Source organism: Micromesistius poutassou, assembly GCF_964030765.1.
Source record: "Micromesistius poutassou genome assembly, chromosome: 2".
NCBI lineage: Eukaryota > Metazoa > Chordata > Actinopteri > Gadiformes > Gadidae > Micromesistius > Micromesistius poutassou.
The window spans coordinates 3,429,203-3,449,885 of record NC_140272.1 but is presented as its reverse complement, the minus strand read 5'-3'; the positions used below and the strand labels follow the sequence as shown (position 1 = coordinate 3,449,885).

Below are 20,683 nucleotides of genomic sequence, written 5' to 3'. Positions count from 1 at the left end.
GGACAAGGTGTGGTTAGAATGGTAGATCTATGCTACGGATTTTAAATCTGTTAAGGGAAACCAGTCCAGGCTGAGTGAGACCTTACAATGTCAAACAATTGAATACATTAAATTATGTGAAAGGTAAAGTGGTCTAGAAGAGCAAAAAAAAGTGTTACCTTAGTGCTTTATGCACCAGTTTCTTCCCACACAATTTATACGTAGGTCAGATACAAATCGTCGACAACACTTGCTGCAAAAAGATTGATTTATTGAGGACATTTGGCCAAAACATTCCTCACTCGTCCACTGAAAAACAATCCACGCCTTCGTAAAGTTCTGGACCATTCAACGAGGTCCAAGAAAAAATATATAAAAAATAATTACAGGTTAGACCATTAAAATTGGCTACAAAACCCATCATAAAAGCTAGGATGGTAAATCTGAACAGCGGTAGAAACACCGACCAGAAGACCGCTGGTGAGCGGATGAGTTTCTGATGGGACGCGCGTCGCCTCTGGTAGAAATGATAACCAACCATTATTGGCAATAAACCTAATCACAAACATAGCTCTTCACTGGACACCAACCCTGCAGGCGTGTGTCACATCCTTTATTAGCGTGTGGGGGGGGTCGTCTCTTGTGGGTGATGTTGTACTCTGGTCAGTTCTTTGTGGGGGGGTCTGGGTCGGGGGCCCCCAGAGGCCTGGTCTGCATCGCGGCCCCGGAGGCCTGGTCTGCGTTAGTGCGACTTGAGTTTGTCCCCCAGCAGGGTGAGGAGGAGGCCGTGGAGGAGGGCCCCGGCCAGGAGGAGCAGCGTGCTGCAGAGGGGCCCGAGGGACAGCAGCGCCCCCAGCAGGTAGAGCAGCAGCAGCAGCAGCAGCGTGCGGTAGCTGGCCAGCGGCCGCAGGCTGAGGCCCGGGGCCCGGCGGCACTCCAGGCTGCGCCGCGTCACCACGCTCGTGGGGGGCCGCGGGGGGCTGCCCGGGCTCGCCAGGTAGTGGCGCCCCAGACGCCCCAAGAAGTCCGGCCTGGAGCACAGCGCCGCCATGTGGCCGCCGAACTGCAGCAGGCGGGAATACAATCATAATAATAATGAATAATAATATTTATATAATGCCTTTCAAACCCATGGGTGCTTAATCATGTGGGCAGGAACATAGAAGACATCATAAACAAGGGGGGGGGGGGCATTCCACATGAAGCAATGGTAAAGCTGGTACCCTGCTGTTGAGGAGCGTGGACAGCCTGTAGAACATGCGGACCAGTGTGGCGTTCTCGTAGCTTCTGATTGGCTGCAGCTCAGGGTCTCCCTGGTACTGGATCTCAAAGCGCCGCAGGCCGTTGATGATCTGAACAGAGACCAGGGGGGTGAGAGAGAGACAGAGAGAGAAAGACAGAGCGAGAGAGAGACAGACAGACTTGTCAGTCTCCTTCATTTAGAGTTTAGTTTTTTTGATACTGGACATATTCTTAACTCAGACTTTAAGAACTCAAATGCCGTACGTCCAGTAAAACTAAATAAAAGTGGATTAGCTCCTCCCACATCGCCACTCCTCTCCCGACTGACCTGACGAAATGACCACAGATTCTGATGGAATTACAAACCCACTTTCCTCGTCCTGTGGGTCCCCCCCCCCCCTCACCTGCATGCGGCCCAGGTCGGTGAGGATCAGCCCGTCCTCCCCCTGGATGCAGTCCGGCAGCTGGTTGCAGCTGACGCTGTCCTGGGACAGACCCAGGGTGGAAATGATCTGACTCAGCTGACCGGGATTCAGCTGGAGGGAGACAACAAACAAACAACCACAGGTCAACACAATGCTAGGTCCAGGGCTAACTCAACACACACAGGTCAACACAATGCTAGGTCCAGGGCTAACTCAACACACACAGGTCAACACAATGCTAGGTCCAGGGCTAACTCAACACACACAGGTCAACACAATGCTAGGTCCAGGGCTAACTCAACACACACAGGTCAACACAATGCTAGGTCCAGGGCTAACTCAACACACACAGGTCAACACAATGCTAGGTCCAGGGCTAACTCAACACACACAGGTCAACACAATGCTAGGTCCAGGGCTAACGCTAACTCAACACACACAGGTCAACACAATGCTAGGTCCAGGGCTAACGCTAACTCAACACACACAGGTCAACACAATGCTAGGTCCAGGGCTAACGCTAACTCAACACACACAGGTCAACACAATGCTAGGTCCAGGGCTAACGCTAACTCAACACACACAGGTCAACACAATGCTAGGTCCAGGGCTAACTCAACACACACAGGTCAACACAATGCTAGGTCCAGGGCTAACTCAACACACACAGGTCAACACAATGCTAGGTCCAGGGCTAACTCAACACACACAGGTCAACACAATGCTAGGTCCAGGGCTAACTCAACACACACAGGTCAACACAATGCTAGGTCCAGGGCTAACTCAACACACACAGGTCAACACAATGCTAGGTCCAGGGCTAACGCTAACTCAACACACACAGGTCAACACAATGCTAGGTCCAGGGCTAACGCTAACTCAACACACACAGGTCAACACAATGCTAGGTCCAGGGCTAACTCAACACACACAGGTCAACACAATGCTAGGTCCAGGGCTAACTCAACACACACAGGTCAACACAATGCTAGGTCCAGGGCTAACGCAACACACACAGGTCAACACAATGCTAGGTCCAGGGCTAACGCTAACTCAACACACACAGGTCAACACAATGCTAGGTCCAGGGCTAACGCAACACACACAGGTCAACACAATGCTAGGTCCATATCAGAGGCTAGTTACAACAGATAGATGGTGGGCTGCGTCACCATGGTAATAATGGGATTCCATGAGCCAATCCTAAGAGCTGAAGCTCCCGTCTCTGTGAGGTCACCAAGCAGAGGAGCAGCATGCCCAGACGGAGAACCCAAACACACACCTTGAAGATGTGACAGAGGTTCTCCAGCGCGCGGTCCAGGAACTCGTGGGTCTTCTTCACGTTGTCCCCGCCCTCGTCCAGCTCCGAGCCGCCGTAGGTGTGGGTGGGGTCGGCCCCGCCCAGCCCGAACCAGGACAGGAAGGAGCTGCTGCCCGCCGCCTCCAGGGAGTGGTCCGAGATCCTCTTGGCCGTCTGCCGCGCCTGAGCCATCATCTGGATGAACCTCAGGACCTGCACACACACGCAGCACCGCGTTAGAACCACAGCACCGCGTTACAACCACAGCACCCTGTTAGAACCACAGCACCCTGTTAGAACCACAGCACCGCGTTACAACCACAGCACCGCGTTACAACCACAGCACCCTGTTAGAACCACAGCACCGCGTTACAACCACAGCACCGCGTTACAACCACAGCACCGCGTTACAACCACAGCACCGCGTTACAACCACAGCACCGCGTTACAACCACAGCACCCTGTTAGAACCACAGCACCGCGTTACAACCACAGCACCGCGTTACAACCACAGCACCGCGTTACAACCACAGCACCGCGTTACAACCACAGCACCGCGTTACAACCACAGCACCGCGTTACAACCACAGCACCGCGTTACAACCACAGCACCGCGTTACAAATAAATAATGTATATTATAAATGTATATTTCCATGCGGGATTTTCAAAAAAAAAAAAATATATATATATATATACACACATCTGAGTTTATTACTCAGAGTTTGCTAATCACTTCCTACTTCCTACTACCTAAAAACGAAAAATAAAAATAAATATATATCTTTTTTTATTATTATTAATATTTTTTTATTATTAAATTTGTTTCAGATTATTTATTTTTCTGCATCGAGACGGAATCGTTCTAGAGAGAATCACTATGCATCGAAGAATCGATTATTTTTCCCACCCCTATTAGAGGGGGCCGGTCAGCACGGAGGACCACCCTCTGAAACTAAACGGACTGTTTCCACAGAGCTGTTCTAACCAGTGGCCACTTGAAGCGCTTTACAATACTGCCTCACATTCACCCATTCATGCACACATTCACACACTGACGGTGGTGTCAGCCACGCAGGGCGACAGCCAGCGGGTCAGGAGCAGTCAGGGTGAGGCGTCTCGCTCAGGGACACCTCCACACTCAGCTAGGAGGAGCCGGGGATCGAACCAGAAACCTTCCGGTTACCAGCCAACCCACTCTACCTCCTGAGCTACAAGCTGTCCAAACCCAGGGGATCAATCAAAACGACCTCACTGGTCTTCAGCAGACCGTTCTACATGTTAAAGTCAGTGATTTGAGCGAGACGTCATGAAGGAGCAGGTAGCGGACGTCTCTCTTCAGGATGCCAACGCGTCTTAACCAGAAGACACTTCAGGATCAAACCGTCTGCTGAATGAAAGATCTGTGAATATCTCCAGCCAAAGAGGCAGGTCCTTCTCTAAGTAGAGACTAAAAGGTGAAGCATCAAAGCAGGGGTAACCACATCACCTCCACCCAGGAGTCAGGCCGTGAGGGGTGAGACAGCCAAACCTCACCTCCACCCAGGAGTCAGGCCGTGAGGAGTGAGACAGCCCAACCTCACCTCCACCCAGGAGTCAGGCCGTGATGGGTGAGGTGGCCCCTCACCGGGCCCCTGAGGTCTGGCTGTGAGGTGGCCCCTCACCGGGCCCCTGAGGTCTGGCTGTGAGGTGGCCCCTCACCGGGCCCCTGAGGTCTGGCTGTGAGGTGGCCCCTCACCGGGCCCCTGAGGTCTGGCTGTGAGGTGGCCCCTCACCGGGCCCCTGAGGTCTGGCTGTGAGGTGGCCCCTCACCGGGCCCCTGAGGTCTGGCTGTGAGGTGGCCCCTCACCGGGCCCCTGAGGTCTGGCTGTGAGGTGTGAGGTGGCCCCTCACCGGGCCCCTGAGGTCTGGCTGTGAGGTGGCCCCTCACCGGGCCCCTGAGGTCTGGCTGTGAGGTGGCCCCTCACCGGGCCCCTGAGGTCTGGCTGTGAGGTGGCCCCTCACCGGGCCCCTGAGGTCTGGCTGTGAGGTGGCCCCTCACCGGGCCCCTGAGGTCTGGCTGTGAGGTGGCCCCTCACCGGGCCCCTGAGGTCTGGCTGTGAGGTGGCCCCTCACCGGGCCCCTGAGGTCTGGCTGTGAGGTGGCCCCTCACCGGGCCCCTGAGGTCTGGCTGTGAGGTGTGAGGTGGCCCCTCACCGGGCCCCTGAGGTCTGGCTGTGAGGTGTGAGGTGGCCCCTCACCGTGCCCCGGAGCTCGCTGCCGAACATCTGCTTGTACTGGCAGTCCTGGCCCTCCAGGGCGTACACGTGGCTCTTGACCCGGAACACGCTGTCGGGTACGGCCCGCTGGCGTGCCGACAGGAAGCTGCCGCCTTGGCCGGGGGTCATGAACCCGCGGGGCTGGCGGTGGTGGAGGACGTGTTCGGGCTCCAGGAACAGCTGCTCCCCTGGAGGAACAAACCAACCACTCATAAAGGGACGACACAGAGCTCAACAAGGGAAACCTCATGGACAGGACCAGAACAAAACACAAAGTGAAGAAACAGAGGAACAAGAATCAAGTGTTTAAGAAGTAAAGATCAATTACCCCACGGACCACCACCTACTGGTGGTCCAAAAGGACTTTCTAGACACTCAACACAACAACTTCACATCTTTGCATTTATTCTGCTTTGTATCCAAGAGGATTGATTGGAAAGACTGTTTTCAAACTCGGCAAATAAAATATGGGAGATTTTGGCATCTAGTGATATATTAGGAAAGCATATTCATAGACTGCTCAGTGTGACTCCAACAGTAACCACGGCGACACATGTAACCACCAGGAGGCTGTGGTGAGGCGGTGGTGAGGCGGTGGTCGCTGGCCCTCACCCTTCTGGATCATGTCCGGGAGGTTCATCTGGGAGAACACCTTGGCCACCCTGAACACCATCAGGGCGTTCTTGGCGTTGACCAGGTCCGTGCGGATGGCTCGGTTCAGGAAGCCCTGGAACAGCTTGGTGTACATGAGCAGGTTCTCCTCCACGAAGGAACCCCTGGAGAACCGGGAGGGAAACGTTACAGGACATGTGGAGCTATTCACGCCTTTATCTGCGGCGGCCAACAGTCGACGACAAAACCCTCCTGTAGCCGGCTTCAGAAACCCGCCTGTAGCCGGCTTCAGAAACCCTCCTGTAGCCGGCTTAGTCTGCTTTATTCTAGCTCATGCTTCCTCCTCACCATCGCTCCGGTACGGTGCGGCTCAGGTCGGGCTGTGGGTGGGCTTTCTCCGTGTATCTCCAGGGCTGGATGTAGCTCAGCCAGGTCTCCAGCACCTGGACACACAGAACATTAACCTCACAGCCGCTAAAACACCCCAAACGCTACCGCCACTAAGAGGTACTGCAAGGACTTCACTCATTTGATGTTGGTGGACAGTTTATTAGTTTTATTTAAGTTTTAACATCAGTAACATCCTGTGTTCATGAGGTTACTGATGACAAATGAGTCCAGTCCTCATGTCTGTCTGTCCAGGTGCTGGAGACAGACAGACATTAAATACTAGTGAATGGAGAATATGGCGAAGTAGTATTAGTATAAAGGCCGGCGTGATGATGTAGTGGTGAGTTAACGAGATGTAGTGGTGAGTTAACGAGATGGAGGGGTACTGATGTAGTGGTGAGTAAACGAGATGGAGGGGTACTGATGTAGTGGTGAGTTAACGAGATGGAGGGGTGCTGATGTAGTGGTGAGTTAACGAGATGGAGGGGTACTGATGTAGTGGTGAGATGGAGGGGCGGTGCTTACAGCTCTGAAGGAGGCGTCCAGAGGCCAGTGGCCGAAGCAGTGCTGGAGGAACAGGTAGAGCTTCTGCTGGACGAACCGCTGCACCACCACCCTGCACACACAGAGACCCACACTGAACTAACGGAGAGACCCACACTTACGCCTCTTACCCACTGTACACGTCCGTCAACGGATCTCATTGACTTTACATGGGATGCTCCCGAAATGCATTGTGGGTCCATCAGTCAAATCGGCTCCGTCTCTTGCGTCCAAAAGTTGAGAAAAGTTTAACTTTTCAGGCAGCGACGGATCCGTCACCCAATCAGATCGTGTTATACACACGTTATACGCAGATCGTGTTTTATCCATGCGTCGGACACGCCCACTCTCTTCTGTCGACGGACGTGTACAGTGGGTAAGAGGCGTAAGCTAACAGAGACCCACACTGAGCTAACAGAGAGACCCACACTAAGCTAACAGAGAGACCCACACTGAGCTAACAGAGAGACACACACTGAGCTAACAGAGAGACCCACACTGAGCTAACAGAGACCCACACTGAGCTAACAGAGAGACCCACACTGAGCTAACAGAGACCCACACTGAGCTAACAGAGACCCACACTGAGCTAACAGAGAGACCCACACTGAGCTAACAGAGAGACCCACACTGAGCTAACAGAGACCCACACTGAGCTAACAGGGCTGCTGTGTGTGTGCGTGTGTCAGAGGGCGCACTCACACTAGTCATAGTGTCCCTGTATCGTTCTCCAGTACCACTGTGCCGCTGGCCTGTGCTCACACTCGGTGATCTCAACTGGGCCTGAGTACGGTTGCCTCTTGTACATACGGTTGCGTATCCGTGCGTGTGCGCGTGTCGGCTCATTAGCATCTGTACCGTGGCCTGAGCACACCTAGGAATCTAACTGTACTTGAGTACGGATGGCGTGCTCACACTAGCCAAACGATCTAGACTTTAGGGGGCAAACGTACTCGGGCACGGTACAGATGGCCTAGTGTAAGTGCGCCCAGAGTGACCCAGATGTCCACCGAGGCGACGGTGAGGCCACGCCCACCTCTTGAACTCCTCCAGGGGGATGGTGTGTGAGGGGGAGGAGGGCGCGGCGGCCAGCTGCTCCGGCCTCAGGCTGCAGGAGAAGGCGTGGACGTGCTTCACCAGCAGCCGTACCACCATCACATGCTCCTCCGTCGGGCTGAAGGGCTCCTGGAGGGAAGGCGGGTTACACGGGGCTAAAGGGGGCACGGCCAATCAGCAGCAAGCTTGTTGTGAATCGGCAAATCGCAATGCTGCGCAGTGATAGAGCTAATTAAGACTCAGCCAACCAGCCACCGGATAACCATAGCATCGCATTCACAGCACAGCGGTCCCACCGACAGAAGCCTGAGAAACTTAATATATGGAGAATTTAAATGCTTTATGTATTTATTGAAGATACAATAAATATGTTTATAATTATTTATTATTTTTATAATTTATTATACTTATGTATTTGTATGATTATATATTTTGCATACATTTTTATTATATTATGTTTATATTATCTTAAATCAAAAATTCTAGGATGAAAAGATTCAATATTGTGCTACAAAAAGATAGATTTTGTAACTGTTCTGTAGTACATGAATGCCATCATAAATAATTCAACAGTACAATTGACATTTCTGAATGACTTGTGTTTGTAGTGTTTTAGAGGCGTTTGTCCTGCTGTGCAGTAGTGTGTGTGTGGACCTCAGTTCTCTGATCTGCTGTGGAAGCTAGACAAGAGAGCCAAGAGCACTTCCTGCTTCACCATCTAAACCACTAAATAAACCACGCCCAGAGCCCCCTGAACCACGCCCAGAGCCCTCTAAACCACTAACTAAACCACGCCCAGAGCCCTCTGAACCACTATCTAAACCATGCCCAGTTTCTCCCTGCAAACCAGCCACATAATGCAGGGGAGGGTGTACGCACTTTTTGAATGGAAAACACACAAATACACAAACACACAAACAGCTTACAAACAAGAGAAGAAAAAGCTGTAAAGCACTGCAGGCATTGAGCGACATGCGTTAAAATGATTGTATGAACACAGCAACACCACAAACAAACCAGCCCAGTCTGGCTCAGAGACAAGTCCTACCCAGGAAGCACCACTTCATCAAGGATACTTCTCTGTGATACGTCGGGACTTGGACCAATCAAAGGCCTTCGAGCATGAATTAATCAGGCAGACTTTGAACAAATACAGAGAATGATTTCTCTATATTGTTTTTCTTTTATGTATTCATTAGTACGGTTGAATTTGAACCTCCTCATCCTCATGGATATGAAGAGGATGAGCTTCTTATAGCTAGGAGAAGTATTCCTGACAGAAACCCTGCAGGTGCTCTTAGACCATCCGCCGGCGTGCTTCCACCAATCGGCAGTCACTATTTTGGAGACTCATCACCGTGGCAAAGCTCTGCCAGCTCTGCCATCAAAATACGGCCGCCACCAGAAGAGCGGCAGTAAGTGAAGTCTGTTCAATGCTTGTGGCGCTCCTCCGTGAGCCATGTCCTCCATTACACGGAGCAGTGCCAGCGGTGGCCATAGGCCATATACCCTCTTGGTAGTAACCAGTGACAGGGTGATGGACGTCAATCCCCCACGGTGGCCGTTAGGTGTTGGTTGGTGTAAAAGCACCTTGCATCATGCCCCCTGGGTTGGACCCCCCCGGGGAGAGCCCAGACGGGCGGGGCTGAATGAAAAGGGAACAGTACTTGGTAGGTGTGCAGGGTCCCAGAGCCTGAAGGGGGATGGGGTTGATACGGCATGCTGGACATACAGAGCCGATACTGCAGCAGCGCCAGCTGTGACCCCAGAGACCACCAGGGAGGAGGAGGAGGAACAGGGGATACAAGTGGAAGGAGAAGGACAGGGACAAATAAAAAGGAGAAAGGTTGAGGAGGTTGTTTGAGAGAACATTTGGGGAGGAGGAAATGAGGAGCAAGGGACAAAAGGAGAGACAATGTGTAAACAGACATACTGACCGTTGGAACACAGTGTATGAGCGGGCTGAGGGTTAGAGGGTCGCCTTGGATGAGAGTCACTTCAGTCCTCATCCTACGTTACCTAGCAACCTCTCTGAACTACACTTCAAGTTACCTAGCAACAGACCACAACTAGACTATTTGGTACTACACTTCAAGGTCAACAGAAGTTGACCGCAAAAAGCCAATAGGGGGCCTTGCACTCCTGGAGTTAACCCCAGTGCTGTGTAGTGAACGGGAGAGGACATTCTCACACAGCCAACCCAGGGACGCCAACGGACAGATCAGTTACACACATCACAGCTTTCATTTTTATGTTACACAAAAACACTAGGGATGCACCAAAATGAAAATTCTTGGCCGAAACCGAAAACCGAAAATGAGGAAACCAAGGCCGAAAACCGAAAAACTGAAATAAATTATTTTGCCAATTATTAGTAGGCCTACCATTGCATTTATAGCTATGACTGTGTACTAACCTCACTAAAATCAAGAAGCGGTCTCATAGCAAGCCATCGCTAAAGACTGCTCGTTTGGATGAAAACAAGGTTGTAGCTGGTTCTCTAGATTACTACATTTAGCTAGAGGTGTCATTTGTTTCACAATGTTTCACTGATGATCTATGGAACCTATAGATATATGGAAATATGCCCACACCGCAGACATGTTGGTGCAGAGGCGCTTATCCAGACAAGCGTGTGCTGGCCGCGGTTTTTGTTTGCGTCATCACAATTTCCTGTTTCGGCCGTGTTGTTTCGGTGATAAAAGTGTTTCGGCCGAAAGCCGAAAATGCGCTTTTGGGCCATTTTCGGCTGAAAATCTTCGGTGCATCCCTAAAAAACACTTTAGTAGACAACATGCAAATACACACACAACAGGACATGCCAGCATAGAGCCCGCCGAGTGATGCCCGGTATGGACGGCTCATAAGTGATGCCCGGTATGGGCGGATATAAGTGATGCAGATTCAGGGAAAGTTACCGGTTGAGCGGGGTCAAGCAGTGTCCGATAGTGTTTAGGTGTGTTTAGGATCAAGGCCTTTCATGGGTCTTTGGGGAAAGACAGAGGGGAGCTCCTTATGGTCCGCCTACTGGTCTGGACTAGGACTTAGTGCCCTTAGTCCCAGCAGTCCTACACTGAGGCGGCTCTATACTGGTCCTACACTGAGGCGGCTCTATACTGGTCCTACACTGAGGCGGCTCTATACTGGTCGTACACTGAGGCAGCTCTATACTGGTCCTACACTGAGGGGGCTCTATACTGGTCCTACACTGAGGGGGCTCTATACTGGTCCTACACTGAGGGGGCTCTATACTGGTCCTACACTGAGGGGGCTCTATACTGGTCCTACACTGAGGGGGCTCTATACTGGTCCTACACTGAGGGGGCTCTATACTGGTCCTACACTGAGGGGGCTCTATACTGGTCCTACACTGAGGGGGCTCTATACTGGTCGTACCAGTCCTACACTGAGGCGGCTCTATACTGGTCGTACCAGTCCTACACTGCGGGGGCGCTATACTGGTCCTTTACTGGTCCTACACTGAGGGGGCTCTATGCTGGTCGTACCCCATGTCAGGGAGGGGGCTCTATGATGGAGAGAGATGGAAGACGGACAGATAGGAGAGAGAAGAGCGAGAGAGTTAGAGACAGACAGAGTGACATGGAGAGAGAGAGATGGAGAGAGCGATGGAGGGAGATGGAGACAGAAATGGAGAGATGGAGAGAGATAGAGACAGAGCAATGGAGGGAGATGGAGGCATGCTCACAGCCTTGCAGCATGCTCACAGTAGGAGAGGAGAGGAGGCAGTAGGACTACGTAGAGAGGTAAAGCTGTGGGGAGTCCGCCTTGGACAGGTCCCACGGATTACAAATACCCAACAGCAGAAACACAACACATTATCATGTTGCCTTGACACCAGTCTAACACAGGGCCTGTGTGGTCACACTAAAAGCATTGTGGTGAATTAATAACGGGGAAATGTCTCCCTGTTTGGCCAAACTCTAGAACAACAGCATCCCATCATTAGATGATCAAACTAAAGGCTGGTTTGAGATTGGTTAATTGTGGAGTGTGTTGATTTCTATTAGTTTGGCCTGAGAGTTAGTGAATTGGCATGGCTGTGGGGATTGCTGCATAGTCGAAAATAATCCCACAGTTCTCACCAAAATCCCTCGGTGTGAATCTGAAGATAATTACACAAATAAAAACTATAGCCAAGGGTAGAATTTATACCACATCCTACCCTGGGCCAGTCATGATTAGAGGAGAGCCATCAAGCCTGGCTATTTATGGGAGTATTTGGACGATTGCGGTCTGCAAAAACATCAGTTTCTGCGAGAGAATCCCAGGAAAAGTTGGACAAATGATGCTAATGGTCAAACCTTTTACTATTATTCTTAGATTATTTAGTTTGATGGTTGTCCAGATTGAAGTGACCAGATTCCTTCAGGTTAAACATCCTTCCTAGGGACACATCCTAGCACTTAGCCTTTGGTAATATCCCCAGCATCCTCTTTGCATCAATTTGTGTATGTGCACGTGTGCGTGCGTGCGCGTGCAGGTGTGTGTGTGTGTGTTTGAGAGCCCAGGTGCAGTGGTAGCCAGTGGTGCAGTAGAGGAGAGGGTGTGTGCCCGCAAGTGAGTATGGGTGAGGGGGGGAGAGAGAGAGAGGGAGAGCGAGGGAGAGAGAGAGGGGTAGAAGTAGAGAGGGAGAGAGAGGGGTATAAGTAGAGAGAGAGGCAGAAAGAGGGAGGGAGAGAGAGAGAGAGGGGTGAGTGGTGGTGTGGGGTGTGGCATGCAGCCTACCTTCACCTGGGGGGACTGCAGCTTGTGGTACATCTCCAGAGAGTAGTGGTGGAGCCACACCTCCACAAACATCTGGAGGCCACAGAACAAGAACCACGTTTACTACTCCAAGGTTATAAGACCAGACTTTTGATCGTCTTAGCAAAAGAAAACGTATCTATCTATCACACATCTGGAGTTAAGATAACAAAAACAAATCAGTGATCTTGTTGATATGTTTATGATTAGACCAGACTGGTTTCACCAATTATTATTTTAAAATGTATAAATAAAATACACAAAAAATATATTTTTCTGTTCCAAATGTTTGCATTCCACCTTGAAGAAGGGTAATTTTTTCCTTGGTGTAGAAGAACCTAAAGAAAGCCTTGAGGACGGCCGTGCGGTGGTGGCTCTGACCTGTAGCAGCGTCTCTGATCTCCAGATCTCCTGGGCGGCCGGGTCCGCGGTGGCCGAGGGCTGGTGGAAGATGTGGTGTTTCAGCAGGCTGGGGCTGTGCACGCCGTAGCCCGCAAATGACACGCTCTGGGGCCTGAGAGGAGCACAGCACAGAGGGTTAACCTGGAGCTCAGTGGGTTAACCTGGAGCCCAGTGGGTTAACCTGGAGCTCAGTGGGTTAACCTGGAGCTCAGTGGGTTAACCTGGAGCTCAGTGGGTTAACCTGGAGCTCAATGGAGTTAACCTGGAGACCTGGAGCTCTTACTAAGACATCAGGAGTGAGGTGTGCTCTCCCCACACAGAGACCATGCGGCTGACCAGTGACATGACTCGAGGGTTAACTCCTCATTACGCCAAGGAAGCGAGAGGGGTCTGTCGAGACCGATGCTCCAGAGTGAAAACTCTTGTCATCCAGTCTCTTTGATAGAGACAAGAAAAAAAAAAAACCTTATTTATCGCAGACGGCAAAATTATCGTCTCATTTTAATTTATCGTGTGATTAATTGATTTATTGCTTATCGCGACAGGCCTACTCATGCATGCAAACCTGGCTGATGTACAGATATTATTCATTTACTTGGGAATGTTATTTTAGGTTGACGATTACCCCTAAAAAGGACACCAACGACTTGAAGACAAAACTTTAAATCACACACTTGCTGTCATCATCGTGACAGCTCTGGTTTGTGGCCAGAAGCACGAGCTGGATGTTGATAGGTTGGACGGTTATGGTTAGGGCATGATGTGGTGACGTGGGTTAGGGCATGATGTGGTGACGTGGGTTAGGGTTAGGGCATGATGTGGTGACGTGGGTTAGGGCATGATGTGGTGATGTGGGTTAGGGTTAGGGCATGATGTGGTGACGTGGGTTAGGGTTAGGGCATGATGTGGTGACGTGGGTTAGGGTTAGGGCATGATGTGGTGACGTGGGTTAGGGTTAGGGCATGATGTGGTGACGTGGGTTAGGGTTAGGGCATGATGTGGTGACGTGGGTTAGGGCATGATGTGGTGACGTGGGTTAGGGTTAGGGCATGATGTGGTGACGTGGGTTAGGGTTAGGGCATGATGTGGTGACGTGGGTTAGGGTTAGGGCATGATGTGGTGACGTGGGTTAGGGTTAGGGCATGATGTGGTGACGTGGGTTAGGGTTAGGGCATGATGTGGTGACGTGGGTTAGGGTTAGGGCATGATGTGGTGATGTGGGTTAGGGTTAGGGCATGATGTGGTGACGTGGGTTAGGGTTAGGGCATGATGTGGTGACGTGGGTTAGGGTTAGGGCATGATGTGGTGACGTGGGTTAGGGTTAGGGCATGATGTGGTGACGTGGGTTAGGGTTAGGGCATGATGTGGTGATGTGGGTTAGGGTTAGGGCATGATGTGGTGACGTGGGTTAGGGTTAGGGCATGATGTGGTGACGTGGGTTAGGGTTAGGGCATGATGTGGTGACGTGGGTTAGGGTTAGGGCATGATGTGGTGACGTGGGTTAGGGCATGATGTGGTGATGTGGGTTAGGGTTAGGGCATGATGTGGTGACGTGGGTTAGGGTTAGGGCATGATGTGGTGACGTGGGTTAGGGCATGATGTGGTGATGTGGGTTAGGGTTAGGGCATGATGTGGTGACGTGGGTTAGGGTTAGGGCATGATGTGGTGATGTGGGTTAGGGTTAGGGCATGATGTGGTGACGTGGGTTAGGGTTAGGGCATGATGTGGTGACGTGGGTTAGGGTTAGGGCATGATGTGGTGACGTGGGTTAGGGTTAGGGCATGATGTGGTGATGTGGGTTAGGGTTAGGGCATGATGTGGTGACGTGGGTTAGGGTTAGGGCATGATGTGGTGACGTGGGTTAGGGTTAGGGCATGATGTGGTGACGTGGGTTAGGGTTAGGGCATGATGTGGTGATGTGGGTTAGGGTTAGGGCATGATGTGGTGACGTGGGTTAGGGTTGACGTGGTGGGTGGTGGGCGTTAGGGTTAGGGTCAGGGTTAGGCCTTGGTGTGGTGGGCGTGTACCTTGGAGACGGAGTAGTGACAGAACCCCGGGAGTCGGAGAAGGGAGAGGGCGGGACTACCCCCACTGTAGGCAGGAAGTACTTCAGGTAGGTATCCACCAGCATGAAGTAGGCAGAGTCGGTACAGCTCCCCTGCTGGCCTGGGGGACTGCACTGAGAACGCACACACGGGTCACATGTCAAACAGCACTGCTGTCAGGCAGCAGTCAAACCCATCATAGAGGGAAGAACTGTGGGGAGATGGTGAACTACAACAACTGATGAGATCAAACGATAAACCATGAAATATTAAATAATGTATAGCATGGCTAGTCATGCTGCAGTTTACAAAAAAAATGTATAAACACAAGTATGTTCAGTACAACAAAAGTCCAACACAATCAAAACAGTCACCTCCAAATCAAACGACAGTTTCTCACTGCAGTTTTACAGACAGCCACCGGAGGGCAACAGACTACCATCTCTTCATGGAACAATAGATTTTAACTTCTAATTCAATGAAGAAGACATGTTGTACCTTTACTGTGAGGAGACTGTGGGCGAAGTTGAACATGTAGTATTCAAACGGATCTGCAGAAGGTTAAGGAAAACAACTCAACCATAAAACATACTCTATATTTAACAATTAGTTCTCCCACCAATTAACACTGTGCATACTATGCTACTGTGAGCATTGTCATGGTAACGGTTAAAGTATACTCCAGGGCAAGTCATAGAGCTGTTCATGTCATGTAGGCACCACTGGCTCATCAGGGATTCAGAGCCATGGAGTGGGAGGGGCTTTTACTTTGAAGGATACTAAGTGCAAGCAGACCAGACATGGCAAAGTGCAGCTTGTTGTGGAACAGAGGGCAGTCTGGGAGGACGCCTTCCTGAAGGGACGCCTTCACCGGGCCCTGCAACAAATAACCAGGCCTTCAAACACACAACCATTTCTACCACAGGGTCCCAGTGGCAACGCCATCAGAGGTCCACAAGTCCATAACTCCAAAGTAAAAGTCCTAGTATTTTTCCACGCAGCAAAAGTAAGTTTACGTTAACTCAAAACAATGATGAGTCAGTGGACACAAGAAAATTCTCGCTGGAAATATGAATCTAAAACTGAATGAGATGATTGATAAAGAGAAATGTAGATCTTTCTCTTACAGGTAGATGACTGACAGAGACTTCATACTTGTACTCTTCCGCCTGAAGTTTGTACACAAGCTTCATCATCGGACCACTGTGGAGAAAAACAAGATATGGATCTGAGCTACCATGCAAAACCAGGAGACAAATTAAATCAATACGTTAAACAAAGTCATCACAAAGACTCAACTTCCCAGAAGCCCATGTTTAGTGGATGAAAAGTTTGAAAACCTAATACTGCTGCTCGTTTCCCAAGCTAATTGCTAACATTGGAAGGCTACCAGTTGAGTTATTCTATTTCCATACGCCTGACTCATAGTTACAGTCTTAAATCGACTATTAGAGACTGGCTGAGAGGAAACAAAATGACCTACATCACTTCCACAATCAGTGAAACCATGTCATGTTGCCAGCTGAAGACAAGGCCTTTATTTGGCGTCTGTGGCCCCATGGACTGACCTGGGGTCCAGGAAGTCCAGCACAAGGTTGTATCCGTTGCCCCGGGAAGGAATGGCACGCAGGTTCCAGCCGGTGATGACCCCGTCCAGGCTGCCAAACACACACTCCACCAGCCAGGGGAAGATCACATGCAGCTCCTGGACAAACACACGATCGTATCAACACACAAACATAACAATGTACACACCAAACCCTCACTTTTAACTTGTAAGATACACACTATGCAAGCAGCATCTATAGAGCTGTGAGTGAGCAGTCCTGTCCCCATTAGAAAACCACAAGAACCCCAAAATACACAAAGCAATAACTGTACCAGTACAAACCAGCAACAGAGCAGGAACAATGGGCAACACTGGGAGCTGAGGCAGGAAGAACAACCATCCTACCCCAGCAACCTTTACAGTCTGTAGTCAACAGAATGCTTACTAAACTCCCACTCTGGATGGAACACAAGGCAGTGACAGTATGTATGTTGACACCCCCTGTTTGTGTGACAGCTGTTCTACTGTTTAGAACCTGAACTGACAACAATCACACTACTCATTCATTGACACTTTTATCCATAGTTATATCCAGTTTGTTACACACATGGTATTAAGGAACAGATAATAGGATGCCTGAAAGGTAGACTGCATCAATAAATTACTACTCAATACTCAATAAATGACTTCAAATACTTTTAAGATAACTTCCCCAACAACTGCTACTTTGAAAAAAGACTTTGCAGAACAGCTCCACAAAAAGAACCCAACAAACAGATGAGAAGAGCGGCGTATCAGGATGGTCTGTTTATGCCACAGGGGAATGCAAACCTTTGCTCAACTCAAATGTTACATCCCAGCGACAGTAGAGAGACAGTGAAAGCCAGTCCCTGTCTGCTGACTCAGAGAGCAGCAGCTGTTCAGACTACAGGGCTCCAGCCTTAAAGGGGCCGTCATTCCCGGCCTGACCCGCCCCAGGGACCACCATCCCTGGGGTGAGCATACGGCCCACCCTGCATGGCAGACCTGTTCCCCAGAGAGACCTACATAACAATAACATTACCATATACGGTGTGGCAGAGAGCTTTAAGCACGCTGCTACGAATGTAACCAGGACCAAGGTTCTGAATAAGGGTCTGTTGTTTCCTGGGGCCGTGGTGCCATGGTAGTGATTGTACCTTGGCAGGGTAGTCGTTGATGACTTTCACCAGGTCCTGGCATCGCTGCAGCAGAGGCTTGGTGGTGGAGTCTGATTTCAGGTTGGCCTGAGGACCAAAGAAAATGTCAATACAGGGTGACGACACAGGAGTACAGACACTATATAGACTACAATGTTTGAAATTTAAATTAAATTAAAAGCCCCCAATATTAAGCCCCTCTATATACACTAACACTACACACTACACTAACTGTTAACTGTTACACTGATTTACACAACCGTGCCTTTTATATGACCATTGCAGAGACCACAACAAATGTCAAATAAATAAAAAAAACACACTGACACTTAAGTAAATGCCAAAGCAAAGTTATCAGTACCAAACATCTGGTACACGACATCGTGGGCAAGACAATCAATAATCATTTAACTTAATAATAAGATAATATGTGTACAGAAGCAGGACGTACAGATGGGCTGCATTATATCCACCACTAAACCCAGCAGGGGGAGGGCCGCACGGGCAGGGACTCACCAGGAGGAAGCTGGGCTGCTGCAGGGTGGGAGCAGCCATGGCGGAGCCAGGAGCCCTGGGACACGCGATCCACGGACGCACCACCTGCAACACCACCACTCACTGCTTACTGACACACCAGCACCACCTGCAACACCACCACTCACTGCTTACTGACACACCAGCACCACCTGCAACACCACCACTCACTGCTCACTGACACACCAGCACCACCTGCAACACCACCACTCACTGCTCACTGACACACCAGCACCCAGCAGCAGTAAAGTGTACGCAGCGTTTGGCTATGGGCGCTGCAGGGGGGCTGGTGAGGGTCTATACATATGAGAATAACCGTGCTGCTGGGTTCGAGTACGTTGGGGATTCAATGGAAAGTGCTCAGCCATCTATGCTACCTATCAAAATGTGCAACCTAGTGGTTCTACGCACGCCGACACTATTGCTCCGTGTAGTAGTACATATACTGTACCCCTGAAAACTCTAATAAAGACGTTATGATACAGTATCAAAATATGCTTCCCGTATTCTTACAGTGTACATGGAGTGAGTAGTGGTGTAAAATACCGTGATGCAGTTGGTCTACAGATCCAAACACATTGGGAATCATGTGTTTAGTTCAGTTTATTAGAATCCCCATTAGCCGTTACACCAGGCGCTAGCTACTCTTCCTGGGGTCCACATTTAACAAGAAAAACATACCTATATACATACATACATACATACATACATACATAATATACCTATCAACAATTCACGAGTTGATGGGGTCGCGAATCGATAGACAGACAAGGGAGCAGACATTAGCAGAACAATGTATACAACTACCCTATCAACACCTGCGTAGCTGATTGGATCTGTAGAGTAACTGCAGAACATAAACACTTTTAGATATTATTATTATATGTGACGCATGCGCACTGGACGCCTAGCTCGTCCGCTAGCCGCTGTGTGACAGGACCTCACCCCGCTGTGTACGTTGTGGCTCCACGCGGTCTATATCTACGGTCTCTGGGGCTCAGGTGTGCGGTGCGGATACCTGGTCTGGCGCGCGGACCTCAGGTGTGCGGTGCGGGTACCTGGCGTGGCGCGCGGACCTCAGGTAGCTTCAGCTTTCAGTTCCAACCGAGCGCGCGCTTCCATCCGACTCTGCTCGAGATCAAGCGAAACCAACTGACCCCGAGGACGTCACTTCCGGGGCAGGACCCGGAGAGGCTGCTGGTGTCCGCCAGGCTACAGCGCCCTCGTCCGTTCAAAATGTGTATTCATTTTATATTCTATTCTATTCTATTCTATTATATTATATACAATTATATTGAATTATATGATATGATATGATATAATATTATATTATATGAAATTATTATATATTATGTTAGATGTTCGTAGTTCATCCCCAAAGGGCAATTCAATCGTAATAGCAGTACACATAAAATAAAAATATATTATAATTTGCTCAATATAACAAAACAAGCAAAATAAAAATTGTAATAAAGTCAAAAGTCCAAAATTTTATAAATTAAAATTAAAGCTGTGAGCAGCGTTTAAGGTGCCAAGCCTGAGCCGACCCCCACGCCACGGACACACCCTTCAATGTACAGTCACAAATTGTACAGCGTTCATTCAGCAACATTTTTTGACTGTACTGACCAATTTTGAAGCAGATCTGATAAATTCCCTAGGACGAGTTCATTCAAATACAAGGCGAACAAGTGAAAATGACCACAAAATGTCGATGACGATTTTTGCATTTTTGGACTGTTGCTATAGTGCCACCTTTAAGCCGATTTAGATAAAATTTTGACAGTTTCATCTTGACCCATGTGCCTTGGACTACCCCAGCACCAATGACGATTTTTGTATTTTTGGACTGTTGGTATAGCGTCACCTTTAAGCCGATTTAGATAAAATTTGGACAGTTTCATCTTAGCGCCACATAGCGCCACCTTTAAGCCGATTTAGATAAAATTTGGACAGTTTCATCTTGACCCATGTGCCTTGGACTACCCCAAGTTTGATAACGATTGGGTTAAGTTAACCCTGCCTTTAGCGTTAAGTTAAATTTTGACGATTTTTAGCCTATGGCGGCCATGTTGTTTTGCCAATCGACTTCATTTCACTTCAGCAGTTGAAACTTTGGGCCTCAACGGCCACTAAGTCGGTCCTGCTTAAATCAAACATTGCGTCTATGAACTGTGGCGATTTTAGTGACAGGCCACGCTCATTTAGATGCCACGCCCTATTTGAAAATATGTTGAGTTTATCTTGTTCAGAATTTGATTATGAACTAATTTTGTATTGGGGTCAACATCATAGGCGTCCAACTTGATGTTGATATGAGCAATTAACTATTTTTGCGTTTTAAACCACGCCCCTTTTAGAAGTCAATGGCTCATGGGTGCTTTAAACTTTATTTTACAGACTAATCT

The 20,683-nt window shown here is 49.6% G+C and overlaps 1 protein-coding gene across 7 annotated transcripts; it reads right to left on the bottom strand.

Moving 5' to 3' along the window:
* Nucleotides 1–235: 235 nt before the first annotated feature.
* On the bottom strand, nucleotides 236–19,420 carry smpd4 (sphingomyelin phosphodiesterase 4). 7 transcript variants are annotated; one of them, XM_084464835.1, is made up of 20 exons: nucleotides 19,334–19,420; nucleotides 18,258–18,341; nucleotides 17,742–17,828; nucleotides 16,583–16,719; nucleotides 16,142–16,217; nucleotides 15,795–15,891; nucleotides 15,513–15,565; nucleotides 14,997–15,148; nucleotides 12,949–13,081; nucleotides 12,550–12,621; nucleotides 9,471–9,560; nucleotides 7,784–7,932; nucleotides 6,730–6,820; nucleotides 6,163–6,257; nucleotides 5,815–5,978; nucleotides 5,185–5,390; nucleotides 2,929–3,159; nucleotides 1,626–1,757; nucleotides 1,203–1,331; nucleotides 236–1,042 (listed from the first exon to the last, which is right to left on the bottom strand). In XM_084464835.1, exons 2-20 carry the CDS (start codon nucleotides 18,294–18,296, stop codon nucleotides 722–724), a joined length of 2,454 nt encoding a protein of 817 aa, XP_084320961.1. In that variant the 5' UTR covers nucleotides 18,297–18,341; nucleotides 19,334–19,420; the 3' UTR covers nucleotides 236–721. The 7 variants fall into 7 exon arrangements, with proteins under 7 accessions (XP_084320961.1, XP_084320965.1, XP_084320963.1 ...); XM_084464839.1 differs by having other exon boundaries at nucleotides 12,556–12,621; XM_084464837.1 differs by having other exon boundaries at nucleotides 18,258–18,384; nucleotides 19,334–19,412.
* Between the last annotated feature and the right edge of the window lie 1,263 nt (nucleotides 19,421–20,683).

Coding starts and splice junctions, on each gene's coding strand:
- smpd4 (XM_084464835.1), bottom strand. CDS start 18,296: ATGGCTGCTCCCACCCTGCAGCAGCCCAGCTTCCTCCTG. Junction 5,979..6,162: donor CGCACCGTACCGGAGCGATG/GTGAGGAGGAAG, acceptor CCGGTTCTCCAG/GGGTTCCTTCGTGGAGGAGA. Junction 1,043..1,202: donor CCACGCTCCTCAACAGCAGG/GTACCAGCTTTA, acceptor CGCCTGCTGCAG/TTCGGCGGCCACATGGCGGC.